At 36.9% G+C, this 13,889-nt stretch overlaps 1 protein-coding gene across 1 annotated transcript; it reads right to left on the bottom strand.

Moving 5' to 3' along the window:
• Nucleotides 1-1,559: 1,559 nt before the first annotated feature.
• On the bottom strand, nucleotides 1,560-3,777 carry LOC111899959 (iron-sulfur cluster assembly protein 1). The gene is made up of 3 exons (XM_023895840.3): nucleotides 3,366-3,777; nucleotides 2,609-2,663; nucleotides 1,560-1,920 (listed from the first exon to the last, which is right to left on the bottom strand). Exons 1-3 carry the CDS (start codon nucleotides 3,658-3,660, stop codon nucleotides 1,791-1,793), a joined length of 480 nt encoding a protein of 159 aa, XP_023751608.1. The 5' UTR covers nucleotides 3,661-3,777; the 3' UTR covers nucleotides 1,560-1,790.
• Between the last annotated feature and the right edge of the window lie 10,112 nt (nucleotides 3,778-13,889).

The following is a 13,889-nucleotide window of genomic DNA, read 5'->3' as shown; positions in this document are numbered from 1 at the left end:
ACACAAGTTTAGTATAATACCAAGTAAAACACATGGCTAAATTCAAAAAATAGTAATATACTTCCTAATTTTCTATTATAACATTGTACATCCATACTATTTCTTATTAGACCACTATACATGCTATTTCTTATTGGACCACTGTCTGCATATACATGTACATATTGCTAACATGTCAATGTCATCATAAAAAGACAAAACTGCAGAATTGGTCCTTGTGTATTCAAAAATCTTTGGATAGGGTCCAAAAAGTTTCCGACTTGCATGGGAGGTCCAAAATCAAAGTTTTTCTGTGTTTTTAGTCCAAAAAAACTTAAAATGATAGTTTTACCCTTTTACTTTCTTTTTTATATTTTTAAAAATTTTTCATCTACTATTTTAATTTAAAAAGAAAAGAAAATAACTCTCTCTCTCTCTCTCTCTCTCTCTCTCTCTCTCTCTCTCTCTCTCTCTCTCTCTCTCTCTCTCTCTCTCTCTCCGGATGAGGCCAATGGATTTTTATAGAGTTTTCATAGAACTAACGAACGGAGTGATATTGAAATATTTCTTCCATGAATTTTTTTTTCCGTATTCATCTCAAAATTTCTAATTCCCGTATCCTTTCCAACAGATCAAATGAATTTACTATGCAAATCCATCAAAACCCTCACTGTGAAACTCAATTCCCCAGCTCCTCCTATTTCCCCTTGTTCTCACCTGCTCCCTTTATACTCCTTCATATTCACCACCACTAATACTTTCCTCCAATGACGCTGCTCAATTACACCCCCTTCCTCCTCCGACCACTCAGCTTCCCCCGCTTCAAGGTTCGAAATCGAAATGGTCCAGATAAAGGAAGGAGACTTCGCTGCCAAACCTAAAAAGGTCGTAATCTGGTGGGACCAAATCTCTCTCTCTCTCTCTCTCTCTCTCTCTCTCCATGGTCCAGACAAAGGAAGGAGTCTTCAAGGTCCGAAATCGACATGGTCTAGAGAATAGCGGTGACGACTCTAGGATTTTTTACAGTTCTTGAAAAATTCAAACGGCTGTGTGTGTATTTGTTTTCAGGTTCATGGGTGTGGTTTACAAATCCATATTCGTGTCACTTTCTGGATTTTGTATATGAGAAAGTTAGGGTTTTACAGATTTTGTAATCAGGTGTTCTTGCTTGTTTAAAAATTTGATGGTTATTCTTGCTTTAGAAGTATGATTGTCCAGGTTCTGAAGTGTTTATGTGTTTAAGAATAACCAATACTCGTCGTTGTATGTGTGTTTGTGTTAGAAGCTGGTTCAAATCTTCATCTGGTCCGGATCTTCATCTTTGTATATATGTATATAAATCAGGAAGAGAGATAGGGAGAGAGAAACATTTTATTTTTATTATTTATTATTTAAATACTAAAATAAATAAAGAAAATAAAAAAAGAAATAAAAAGGGTAAAATCGACTTTTCAAGTGTATTATGGACCAAAAACCCATAAAAACTTTGATTTTGGACCTCGCATGCAAGTCGGAAACTTTTTGGACCCTATCCAAAGATTTTTGAATACCACAAGGACCAATCTTGCAGTTTTGTCTCATAAAAAGAAATGTAAGTACAATGCTATAATAAAAAGGAAACTGAAAAATACATTGTTGTTTCTTGCATTATCTCTTTAGACACATATATACATATACATATCTTTCAACCTCCAACTCCATTCACCACACTAGAAAATACTGAAAGAAAAAAAAATACACATAGACATGATATAAAAGCATGTCATCTTGTTGTCTGTTTTCAACATCCAAACAGATAGATTATGTTGTTTTCAAGTGGAATTATTATTAGCACGCACACGTTTAGCTTCATAATCCTTCACTGCTGCTTTAATGGCATCCTCTGCAAGCATGCTGCAATGGAGTTTCACAGGGGGAAGGGACAGGTGTTTTGCTATCTCCCTACAACAACAACAACAACAACAACAACCATTTTCATGGATTTTAGATCCATAAACAGATATATATATATATATATATATATATATATATATATATATATATATATATATATATATATATATATATATAGATGAAGACAACATCAGTTTTTTATTTCAAGAGTGTCATGATCATAAATTTCATAATTACATGCTTCGGAGTTCTGGCTTGTTTAAATCCACACCTGTAATAATGAAACCAAGGATTTTCTGTATTTTTCAGAAGATTCACTTATTTCTTCATTCTTCCCTTTTTTATGTGATTATTTCCCTCTGTATCATTTTTGTGTTTTGCTTATATAACTTATAAATGCTTGTATGTTTTTACTCTGTTTAATTTTTGTGTTTTGTTTAATACTACTGTAGTCTGTATGTATGCTCCTATTATATATTTTCTTTCTTTTAGTTATCTTCAATTACAAATTTAATCCAGTTCGTGTTCGTATCAGAGTTGTATTACAAATTTTAGGCCTACTTCCTTTTGAGAATGAGAGGTTACAGGCATATATAAGAGCAATCCAAAATAGGATTTTGGTGTTTTTAAACATAAGCGTATTATAGATTTACAAGCAGATGAGTATAAGTATGCAGTTCAAGCAAAAAGTATTAATTAAAACATGAACATGCATAAGGGTCTGAACTGAACTCACGTGTTCTTGATGGTCAAAACTTCTTCCATCTGTTTCCCTTTCACCCATTCGGTAGCTGAAAACATAAACATAAAAATTTACAACAGCTATCTATCATTATGCCAAAACTACCCAACAATATAAAAGAACTACAGCTATTAATCCTTTCATTGTTATAAAATCCATCACTTAAACTGTTTCTTTTTTGGACAGAATGGAAGTACATGACCATTTTACCCTTCGTATAAAAGTGATGCTTATCAAACTTCATCAACTTATCTTGCATCAAATAGGAGGCTAACTTTTATGTTTAGAGAATAAACAATCATATGACCACTTAATAGAAACCTATTTACAACTCCAAGATTTTTAAATAAGCATATGATGGATTTTATGCACCTGACACATCACAATGCATAAACTAATTTTCACAACTATGGAAGAGGCATTTGATACATCAAAAACCACTGAAAGCACACAACTTTGCATAAACTCAATTTCAGATCCAACTTTTGATTCTAAACAGAAAGGTTTCAGTTTCTTTATTCTAATCACTAATCAGACAAACAAAAGGATTCAAATCATCACCATTATTCAGGGTAATCAAACATCAGCGCTTAACCAATTCAACAAACCCTCTTAAAATCACAAACAACAATTCACCCGAATTGACATAGACGTTACATGCCTCCTCCCATTTTCTTTGACTAAATCAAGGGACGAATTCTAATACTACGAACATCAAAACATAGCTAGGGTTTTGGAAAAGAAAACTAACCAACAGAAGAAGAAGCGATGGCAGACCCACAACCAAATGTCTTGAAGCAAGCATCCGTAATCTTGCCAGTCTCTTCATCAACCTTAATCTGAAGCTTCATAACATCTCCGCAAGCCGGTGCACCCACAAGCCCTGTTCCGACGGTAGGATCGTTCTTATCAAAAGCACCGACGTTACGAGGATTGTTGTAATGGTCCACCACCCTCTCATGGTAAAACCTAGGTAGAATCCGAGTCCGAGCCACCGACGTTGCAGGTCCCAACCCTAGAACCCTCTTAGTAGCGTGCCTCAACATTTTCGTGATTATCTCTTTCTGGATTGAAAAAGAATTCGCCTGCGATGTAAAAATCAGGGTGAAGTAACTATTTAGGAAATATGGATGAGGACGGAGGACGAACAGGTGCTAGCTTTATCCGACCCATAAAAAAGTAACGAAGTTTCAAAATGTATAAAAAAAACTGTTGTTTTTTTAATACACAAAATACTATTAACCTGGCTATTATAGGTAATCTTGTTACTAACTTATTAAAAGTTTAAACATTGTTGTTTTTTTTTTTACAAAAAAGTATCATTAAAGTGTAACACTCCAAATCACGTATGATCTTGTAGCCCTTGAAGTATTTCAAATATAACATAAGAAGCCCTTAAGTACGTTAGGCGTATTTATGAGTACGCTTAGCGTACTTGGCAAGGAGGATCGCGGAGGGGCAGCACGTACGTTGGGCGTACGTGCCGGATGTCCAAACCCTAATTTCCGGACTTGAGACCTATATAAACACCCTTAACTCATTTGAGCCTCACCCTAATGAGAATATTCCACCTTCAAACGTCTATGAAAACCCTAATATCATTTGTGAGTGCATTTTGAGCTTTAAGAATGCATTTGTGGTCCTTATAGTGTTCATTCAAGAAGGAGAAGTTGTCAAGGAAGCTTGGAGTTTCATTTGGCTTCAAGAATCTGCATACAGTCGATCTTGAGGAGCTTTTGGATGTATAAAGCTTGGACCTTTCCATCTTAATCACTAGATCTAGCTATGGTTTTCTAGTTTTATCCCTTTTGTTGATTTTGGATCTTCTATTGTGAGTTGAGCAACTCCAGAGGATGAGAATGTTAGATTTGAGGTCCTTTGGTCCATTTATACCATAAAAATGAAGTCTTGGTTGGTGTTTTGACCTCATGCATGGGTTAAACCTTAAAAAGGTCTTAATGGGGGTGTTGGGAACATATGAGACATGCAAAGACATAAAGTTGCCAAATTTATGCCATAGGTCGTCTTAATAAGCTAAGATCTGACTTTTTGGACGTGGGGGAATCGAGTATTAAACACTTAATGGAGAAAGTGCTTAATATGTTAGTACGTTGGGCGTAACCTAGCGTACGCAGCGCGTAAGTCCTAGAGACCCAGTACGATGCGCGTACAAGGGTAGTACGCTAAGCGTACGCACCACATATGGGCTTGGATCTGTTTTTTGGGCCTTTGAACTATTGGGCCTCAATTGGTCATTGGGCCAGGTTGTATTTTGGGGATGGTGGGCCAGTTTATCTGTTTTGGGCCATGGATGTTATGATTGGGCCTTATTAGGCCACGAGGCCCATTAATGGTTTTTGGTCATGGACTTTGGGCCCATTATTAAGGGAAGAATATTTGGGCCTTTGTAGAAGGACTTGGAGTTTGGGTTTCCCTTTGATTATGTGAGGCCCTAACATTGGTTAATATTATTATTCATCACGGGAGGTTACAGACAATTAGAAGGGCAGTTTCAGATTCTTCGGACAGAGGTGAGTCTCCTCACCATACCAATGGGTCTAAGGCACCAAGGTCGGCCCATTTTATGATATGTGGTACACTAGCTGTAGTAGAGAGATATATGGTATGATAGTTAACTTTATGTTGAGTTGTATGTTAATGAGTTTGTGATATTTGCATGAAAGACCATAGGGGGAGCTGTCCGGCAGGGAAAGACCATGGGGGGAGCCCATGGCATTTAGGTGTAAGACAATGTCGAGGAGCCCATGGCATCCTTATGCAGGGATATATGGTATAGATAGCTTATGGCTAACATGATATGTTATATGGTAGAGATAGCTTTATAGTTAATATGATATGTGGCTTGTGGCTTGTGTGTGGAGTAAGCTTTGGGGAACTCACTAAGAATTAGCTTATAGTTTATGGATTTATTTCAGGTACATCTGAGCCCAAGGGCAAGGGCAAGGCTTGATGGCGCGGCGTGCACTCTCTCACTGATGTTTTATGGGACACTCTGATGTTTTTAAATAAATTTGTAATGAATGTGAATTTGAAAACAACTGTTCTGGATTTCATGGTTATTGGAAATGCGTTTGATTATTTAAAAATGAAAATTTTCTTTTGAAAATTTGGGTCATTACATAAAGTTACTATTTGTACATAGAATACCAACGAAATACATATGTTTCAAATAAAACCTTGTGGTAATCAGTTTGAAACGTCCCAAAAATTACAAAGAGATTTTCCAATTTTAAAATATAGTAACCAATTAAAATCTTAGTTTCAAAACCATCAGGTATCATTCATTTGATTAAAACCATACAATATCAAAAGTTAATTTACAGAACCGCGGAAACGAACATCTTCGATGCGTGTGTACAGTTTTGTCGAGTTCTTCCTACGAACTACCTGCAAAAATGTTTAATCCACGACTGTAAGCTTAAAGTTTAGTGAGTTCACCAATATACCACATATTTCATCATACATACATTGCATCTACACAATAGTTCGGCTCTTGTATTGAACAATCCAATCTCCTATCCACATAATCATACATAACAAACATACATGAAGTAACGGGTATGCTCCAACCCCAGGTGAATGCTACGGGCTAAATCATAGTCTTACATTTTGCCATGGGCTACCCCCATGGTCTTTCCTTGCGAAACCAAACCAAAAACCATAAATGTTTACAAAACACAGTTCCCAAAAGTCATAATCATAAATCAGAGTATCCCAAAATCTAATCTCATAAAAAATCCGAAGGATGTGCACGATCAAGCCTTCATCTTGTCTCTGTCCTCTGAAGTAGTTGAGCTCATAACAATCAAATTATAAGCCAAAGCTTAGTGAGTTTCCCCAAAGTACCACACACAGCTATACAAATAACAATGTAATATTCGAAAAAGATCTTGAAAATTTAAAACTTTTGAAATAACCACAAACCATCATTTATTAGAATTTGTTTTCAAAATAAGTTTCACATCAGAGTGTTCCCAGAAATCATAACACAGAACACAAGGAGGTTCACGATCAAACCTTAGCCTTCCCGCGATCATCTGAGGTACTTGAAACATAATCAACAATTGTAAGACTAAAGCTTAGTGAGTCTTTCCAAAATACCACCACAATACATAATCATAAATATCACGCAAAAACATGCATACAAAACTTTCAGCATGTCTGGAACGTCACACCAGACCTATAGGCTGTCTGGACCGTTCTCCGAGCCTTTGGCCTGACTGGTCCGCCTTGCAGGCCTTCAGTCTATCCGGGCCGCCCTGGGTTTATTGGCCTTCAGCAAGCAGGACCGCCTCAACCCAACCACAAACACGTGTCGACATATACATAACTCATAAACACATAATCAATCAACGTGCAAGTATAAATCATACAGATCAATAAGCATAACATCATCCTATCTACCATGATTCAAATCTAACCGATTACTACAGTACTCAATCATACGATAACCAAGATAACAATCCAAAGGGTCGACCTTGGTGCCTTCGACCCATAAGTACAATGAAGGAAACTCACCTCACAAGTAGTGAAGAACTGATAAGGCCTGACTCTGAATCTCAACTCCCGAATCAATGCCTATGACCATCATGACCCGACCCATCAAAATCCCAAAATACCCAAAATGCCCTCAAAAGTCCAACTTGGTTAACCATGGTCAAGGTCAAAGTCAACAGTCCATGTTGACCCAACTCGTCAAGTGCACCTCTCGAACTCGTCGAGTTCTACAGTACTCAGAAAGTCGGGGAAAACCCTAGCCAACTCGCCTATTTTTCCCTAGCTCAACACATACAACTGATTCTACGATTCCAGAGATTCTAAGGCTCAGATCTAAACTCCAAATGTGTCTAAAAGGATAAAGCTTCCAACTTTATCCTTTGGGACTACTCCAAATACTCAAAACCCTTCCACAAGGCTTGAAAACTCAAAGTCTTAACCATTAAGCATAAAATCCATGAGATCTAGAACCCAACTTTTCCAGAAGATATTCAAGCCCCAAAAACATCCCAAAGGTGGGTGCTTTATAGACATGCAAGTCCAATGCATGTCTTAAACCAAAAATGGGTCAAAATGGGAAATATGACCTAAAATCCATGCATGGCATCAAAGTTTGACTAAAGACAAAATCTAACCCACTCTAAGGTCATCTTGACTTAGAGATTCATAAAGTTGCAAGCTTTATGAAGTCCATCCATTGCAACATCCAAGAATAAGGAGAAAAGGGACACTTAAGATCTAGCTACATAAATAGATAAAAATCGGATTTTGAATACTTACAATGGTCCAATAGAGTGTTAAATTGAAGATGAGGGCTTAGCCTGCTAGATCATTGCTTCCTTATCTCATTTTTCTCCTTATTTTGCTTCAAAATGCCACACTAACTCACAATATGAGATGGAATGAAGATTAGGGTTCACAAAGCCGATACTAGGGTTTGGAGGCTGATAAAAGATCATCCTCAAGGACTTAAGGAGGTTATATAAGGTGCAAACCCTAAAATTTAGGGTTTCTCAACCAACCGCCAACTCGTCGAGTTTTCCTCACCAACTTGTCGAGTTGGTCCAAAAAGATGCGCGACCCAAAAGCTTTTCAACACGTCGAGTTGAGACCATCAACTCGACGAGTTCTAAGGAAAACTTGCATTTTTAATGAATAAACCTCATACCTGGAAATCAAGATGTTACAAATCTCCCCACTTGGACTAGGCTTCGCCCTTAAAGCCTGCTACGGTGAAAAAATCCGGATAATTCTCCCGCATCTCAGCCTCCGGCTCCCAAGTCCACTCAGATCCCCTCCGCCGCTGCCACTGCACATTTACCAAAGGTACCTCCTTGCTATGCAAAACCTTTACCTTCCTTTCCAGAATAGCTATCGGCCTCTCGACATAGTTAAGGCGTTCATCAACCTGAATATCCCCTAATGATACCACTGCATCCTCATCTAATACGTACTTTCGCAGTTGCAAAACGTAGAAAGTGCTATGAAGCTTGACGACTTATAAAGGTCCAACAATAACAAAAGATGATAGAAAAAAGCTTGCTTGCTCCAAACAATACACCATTGGAGTCATCTTCTTTAAGAAAGAGCTAAAAACAACCCACAAAGGCCCAAATGAGCTTAAAAGCTTCAAAGGACGTTAGGGTTACAAAATCGAAGGTTTAAGAGTGATGGAGGCTGAGGGTGGGCAATCTTAGCCTCCTTTTTTTCCTGTAAATACCTGAGAAATTAGGGTTTAATATTTCAGCCGCTCGCCACGTCATGGGCAACCAATGCCACGACGTGGGGGCTCATTAAAGTCCCACGAACATTCTAGCAAGGCCATGTCGTGATGAGCCTTCACCACGTCATGGTCAAACAAAATTCAAGAACTATTTTTAAAAAATTCACCTTAGAGAAACCGGATGTTACAAATACTTGTGTATTTATGACTCCTTACCGCAACATGAGGTATTAGTTATCCGATTATCAATGACGACGTGCATCATATATGGGGCTAAATTCACCGAAACTTAGAAATAATTGTTGCAACTTTATTGTGTCACACCCCGAAAACCAAAGGCGGAAACATTTCCGGGGTTGACTCTACGTTGAGTATCAAATCCAATGTACATAGTAATCACAGTAAACAACCATTACATTACATATATTTGAAAGTTTACATTTGTTTCAAAAGTAAATTGTACAAGTGTTATACATATATCATATGAACAAAAGTTGAGACGAGTCTTCTGAGCACTCCGTCTTCTCCAAAAGATATCGCCGGGTACCTGTCTAACGTGGACCTGAGAATACAAGCGGTTTGAAAATCAACAAAAAGCTGGTGAGTTCATAAGATGTTTGTTTGCTGAAAAATGTACCAGTTTCCTTTAGTTTTCCGAAAAGGTTTGTTATCCAAGAAAATCTCATATTTTCTTATGTAAAACAGTTTAGTTATCCTTCATTACAGTTCAATTACGCGTTATACGTTACCCCAGGAAAATCCCATATTTTCCTAATTACAAGACCGATTTAATATCACATAGTATAGTTTAATACACGAAACTATATATTGAGAATCTTGGGATTACTATCCCGAATTAGATATAAAATACTTTAATATACGTGAACTGTAGATGGAAAAATAGTTTGAAAGCCTTGGGATTAACATCCTGTACTACAAATAGATTTAATACCATGGGACTATCATCTCGGACTAGATACAAGATAGTTTGTTAAAACCATGGGATTAATATCCCGAAGTAGATATAAGATATTTTGATAAAACCATGGGATCACTATCCCGAACTAGATATAGATTCTAACCATAGGAATAACATCCTGCAGTAGATATGAAACTTATATACTAAAAACCATGGGATTACTATCCCGTACTAGATATATATCTCCAAAACCAAAGCCGTGAATAAACTTATATTAATACATATTGTGAGTCGGGTAACCATGCTGATACGACAACGAGACCTCCTTGACGCTTGTCAGACGTCGGACGATATCCAGAATTTGTCACCCCAGGCGTGCCCGCCTAACTGTAGCTAGCAGTTAAGGTGTGGGATTGTCAGTCCCGAATAGATCTATTCACAATTTCCTCGCTCTCCCTCCAGGAGACTCTGGTTACACTTCCGGGGAGGATTTACTGATCATCCATAAAGGGTAGTGACTAACTCACAAACTAGTACTAAACTATTCACAGGGTTCTCATACGATATCAAACATACAAAAGATTATGAAACATAATACAGTGAATATGGATACATACAATGAAACTATCTGGCAATACATTCAAATGATACAGAGATAAACTGAATCAGACATAGTTTATCTAATAACTTTGTAAGCATATCAGTACATGATAAAACGAGAACTAAAGAACCCCCAAATTATTCCCATAATAATTTGATTAGCTTGGTTATTTTCTTAACTAAAATCCATTTAGTTGTAGTTGATAGATCATTCCTTATGCTCAGCATAATACATAAGGAGTAAAAGTATTTATAAATTTGCCAGATATTGTTTGAAACACATCAATGTTATGTTTTGAAAACAGTTATAGTTTGCTTGTATTCCCCCCTGAAAACATTGAAAAACACGGAAAAGCGTAGGGGTGTGAACTCACCGGACGAGAAATGTGACGATTTCGGATGTTAAACGTTGGTTCGGGGCTTGCAAACGCACGAGATTCCTAAGTATAATGCAAAGATACACATTTTTATCTAATTAGGACTTAAGTTATTTAATTTCTAGGGACAAACACTTTTAGTTGCGGAAACACCCCATTACAAGTGTTTGGAGGGACCCGGGTGGCCTTTTGGGACACATATAGCTAGGATATTGAATTGGGACTTCAAGAGTAAACTCTTTAGGGAGTTTACGGCCCTAATGAACCCCTCCCCATGAGTTTACGGCCGTAAACTCTTGGTGGGGTGATTTATGGTGCAAATTGGCTTGAAACACTTAGGAGAAAATTTCTAGGTTTGGTTTAAGGGCTTGGAATGAATTTTAAACACCAAATGGACATACTTAAGGGAGTTTACGGCCTAGCATGGGACTCATGGCCGTAAAATCCTATATACCCATGAATAATTGTTTTAATGCTTCCAAATCAATCACATGTGATTTCTAAAATTGTTCCAAGGCCTTGCATGAAATTTATGGGACTTATGGGGTGTTTTTGGAGTTTACGGCCTATGAGACCCCCCTCATGGCCATAAACTCTCCTAAAGTGTGATTTATTATGTTTTAAGGCCAAAAACTTGTTTGTATGCACTTCTAAAAATTATTCTAAGGCTTTAGGGGTGTTAAAGTGGCTTTCTAACACCTTTAAAGGAGTTTACACCCCAAAATGAAGGGTTTACGGCCCAAGCATAAGTCTTGGCCATAAACTCTCAATTATCCTTCAAATAATGTGTTTAAGGTGTTCTAAGGCTAAAACCAATATTCTAAAATTCATATCTAAGCCTTATTAGTGTTTTTGGAATGGTTTAAGGTCACAAACCCCCATATATATGAGTTTACGGCCCAAGCATGTGCCTTGGCCATAAACTCCTTCAAATCCATCAAAATCCATGTTTAAAATGTTCTAAGTCCATTCCATGAAGTCATTAAGCCATATCTAAAGTCTAGTTGTGGTTTGGAAGGGTTTTAGGGCTTAAAAACCCCTTAACTATGTGTTTACGGCCTAAGCTTCTACCAAGGATATAAACTCACATTCAAGGCCTTAAATCATGATTAAATCCCGAATTTGGAAGCCAAATATGCTATACATTAAGGTTAGGAAGGTACCTTAGGGATTTGAGGCCTTAAAATTGAGTTTTGGACCCTTAAACTTGGATTTAGGAGAGAGGTTAGAGAGAGAGTAGTGAGAGAGATAAAAAGCTTCAAATGAAAGGTTAAACACGTTTATATAGGTCGCAAAACTTGGACACGGTGGAATTCTACCCGATACCGACATTAAACGGGGCTTTAGGTCGCACCCGATTAAGTTTCCGTAATCCGGCGAGGACATTTCTAAAATTTATGAAATAAACATTTTGGGCTAAATTCATGAGTTCCTAAGAGGGTTTGGACACTCATTAGCATCAATTACACATATAAGTTTACTTAACTTAACCCAAAAACGACATCGGAACGTTTCGATATACGGCGAGTTATACGGGTAGAACGGGTTTTCGGCGATGAACAACTTCGGGTTGTTACATATTGAATTTGAATCATTCCACTCCAGTTCTTTAGAGATTGAAATTTTAGTAACTCTAATTATATCACCTTTTTTTACCTCATGATAGAACTTGTTACAAGCTTGCATGCCATTTTAATTGCAACTAGCTAAACAAGTTGGTAAGAAGGACCAAATGAGGACAAGAACATTGTGTAGAGCCTTTAATCTCATTGATGACAATGTGAGTATGGGTCATTCATGTTGTGAAATTTCCTTCAAGGCAAACTTACTAGGGATGAGCATTAGAACCGTCGGAACTGGAACCGGAACAGGAATTGGTAATAGGTCCGGTTACCGGTTCTCCATTTTATGAAAACCGGTCCAGGTTCTAAAAACCGGAACCGGTTTGACATTTTTTTTCATTTTTTAAAATGCGTATAACTCACTCATATGAAGTCGAAATTATTTGATTTTTTTTCCAACATGTAATATGGAGTTTGTAATTCATTTTTGACGGTACAAACATATGTTTTTGTTAGATATGGAATTAGACACACGCCCCGAAAGAAAGCATATCGATGTTGCGTTTTTTTTATTTCAGCATTATTTTTTTGTTTTTTTGAATATGTCCCATTTTTTAAATGTGTATAACTCATTCATATGACGTCGAAATTATTTAATTTTTTTTTCCAGCACGTAATTTAGTGTTTGTAGTTAATTTTAGACTATAAAAACACATATTTTGGTTAGATATTGAATCAGTTATAGACCCCGGAAGACAACATATCAATGCTGCGTTTTTTTTTGTTTCGGCATTTTTTATTTTTTTGGAATCTGTCCCCGCTTTTAAAATGCGCATAACTCACTCATATGAAGTCGGAATTACTTGATTCTTTTTTCATCATGTAATTTAATGTTTGTACTTCAATTTAGAATGTAAAAAGTCATAATTTGGTTAAATATTGAATCATTTACAAGTTCTAGAAGATAACATATAATGTATAGTATTTCAACCGGTTCTATTTTAAAAAATAACCGAAAAACCGGGACCGGAACCAGAACCGGCGCTAGAACCGGCGGTCCGGTTCCCGGTTCTTTTAATATAGGAAAACTGGTTCCGGTTCCAAAGCTCATCCCTAAAACTTACTCTTCTCATCCAATTTTCTTTTTAAATCGACAAGTCGTTGGCACTCTTGATAAGGATCAATGTTTCTAATTGTTTGAAGAACTTAATAAAAACAGGTAGTTAATAGCCTTTTGTATTTCAGTTGTTGAAATGATTCACTGGTCTTTTAAGTGTTCTTGGGTTGGTAATATCACTTTCTGAAAAATACATATATTGTATTTGCCCCCCACCCCAATCTTGAAGTATTCATATTCAGGGAACTAAAAAAACACCTTTTATATAGGACACTGGCAAAAATATCAAAACAAGACTTTGAGTTGATATTTGATGCATTGGATGACAACCATGATTCTATGGTAATTTTTGGTTTTTAGCCTCTTGTTGAAATGAGTTGCCGAAGTTATTCTTCTTCCCAATGTTTTACATGGATCCCATTAGTCTTTCTAGCTATTGCATGCAACGAAAACCACTTG

Source organism: Lactuca sativa, chromosome 4 (genome assembly GCF_002870075.4).
Source record: "Lactuca sativa cultivar Salinas chromosome 4, Lsat_Salinas_v11, whole genome shotgun sequence".
Classification (NCBI taxonomy): Eukaryota; Viridiplantae; Streptophyta; class Magnoliopsida; order Asterales; family Asteraceae; genus Lactuca; species Lactuca sativa.
The sequence above is the reverse complement of the archived record's forward strand: the minus strand, read 5'-3'. Positions and strand labels throughout refer to the sequence as shown.

Bases quoted from the DNA above. Each gene is read 5' to 3' on its own strand.
- LOC111899959 (XM_023895840.3), bottom strand. From the start codon at position 3,660: ATGTTGAGGCACGCTACTAAGAGGGTTCTAGGGTTGGGACCTGCAACG. The intron at 2,664-3,365 runs GTTAGTTTTCTT...TTATGTTTTCAG, and splicing joins CATCGCTTCTTCTTCTGTTG to CTACCGAATGGGTGAAAGGG. The intron at 1,921-2,608 runs GTGAGTTCAGTT...TTGTTGTTGTAG, and splicing joins GTTTTGACCATCAAGAACAC to GGAGATAGCAAAACACCTGT.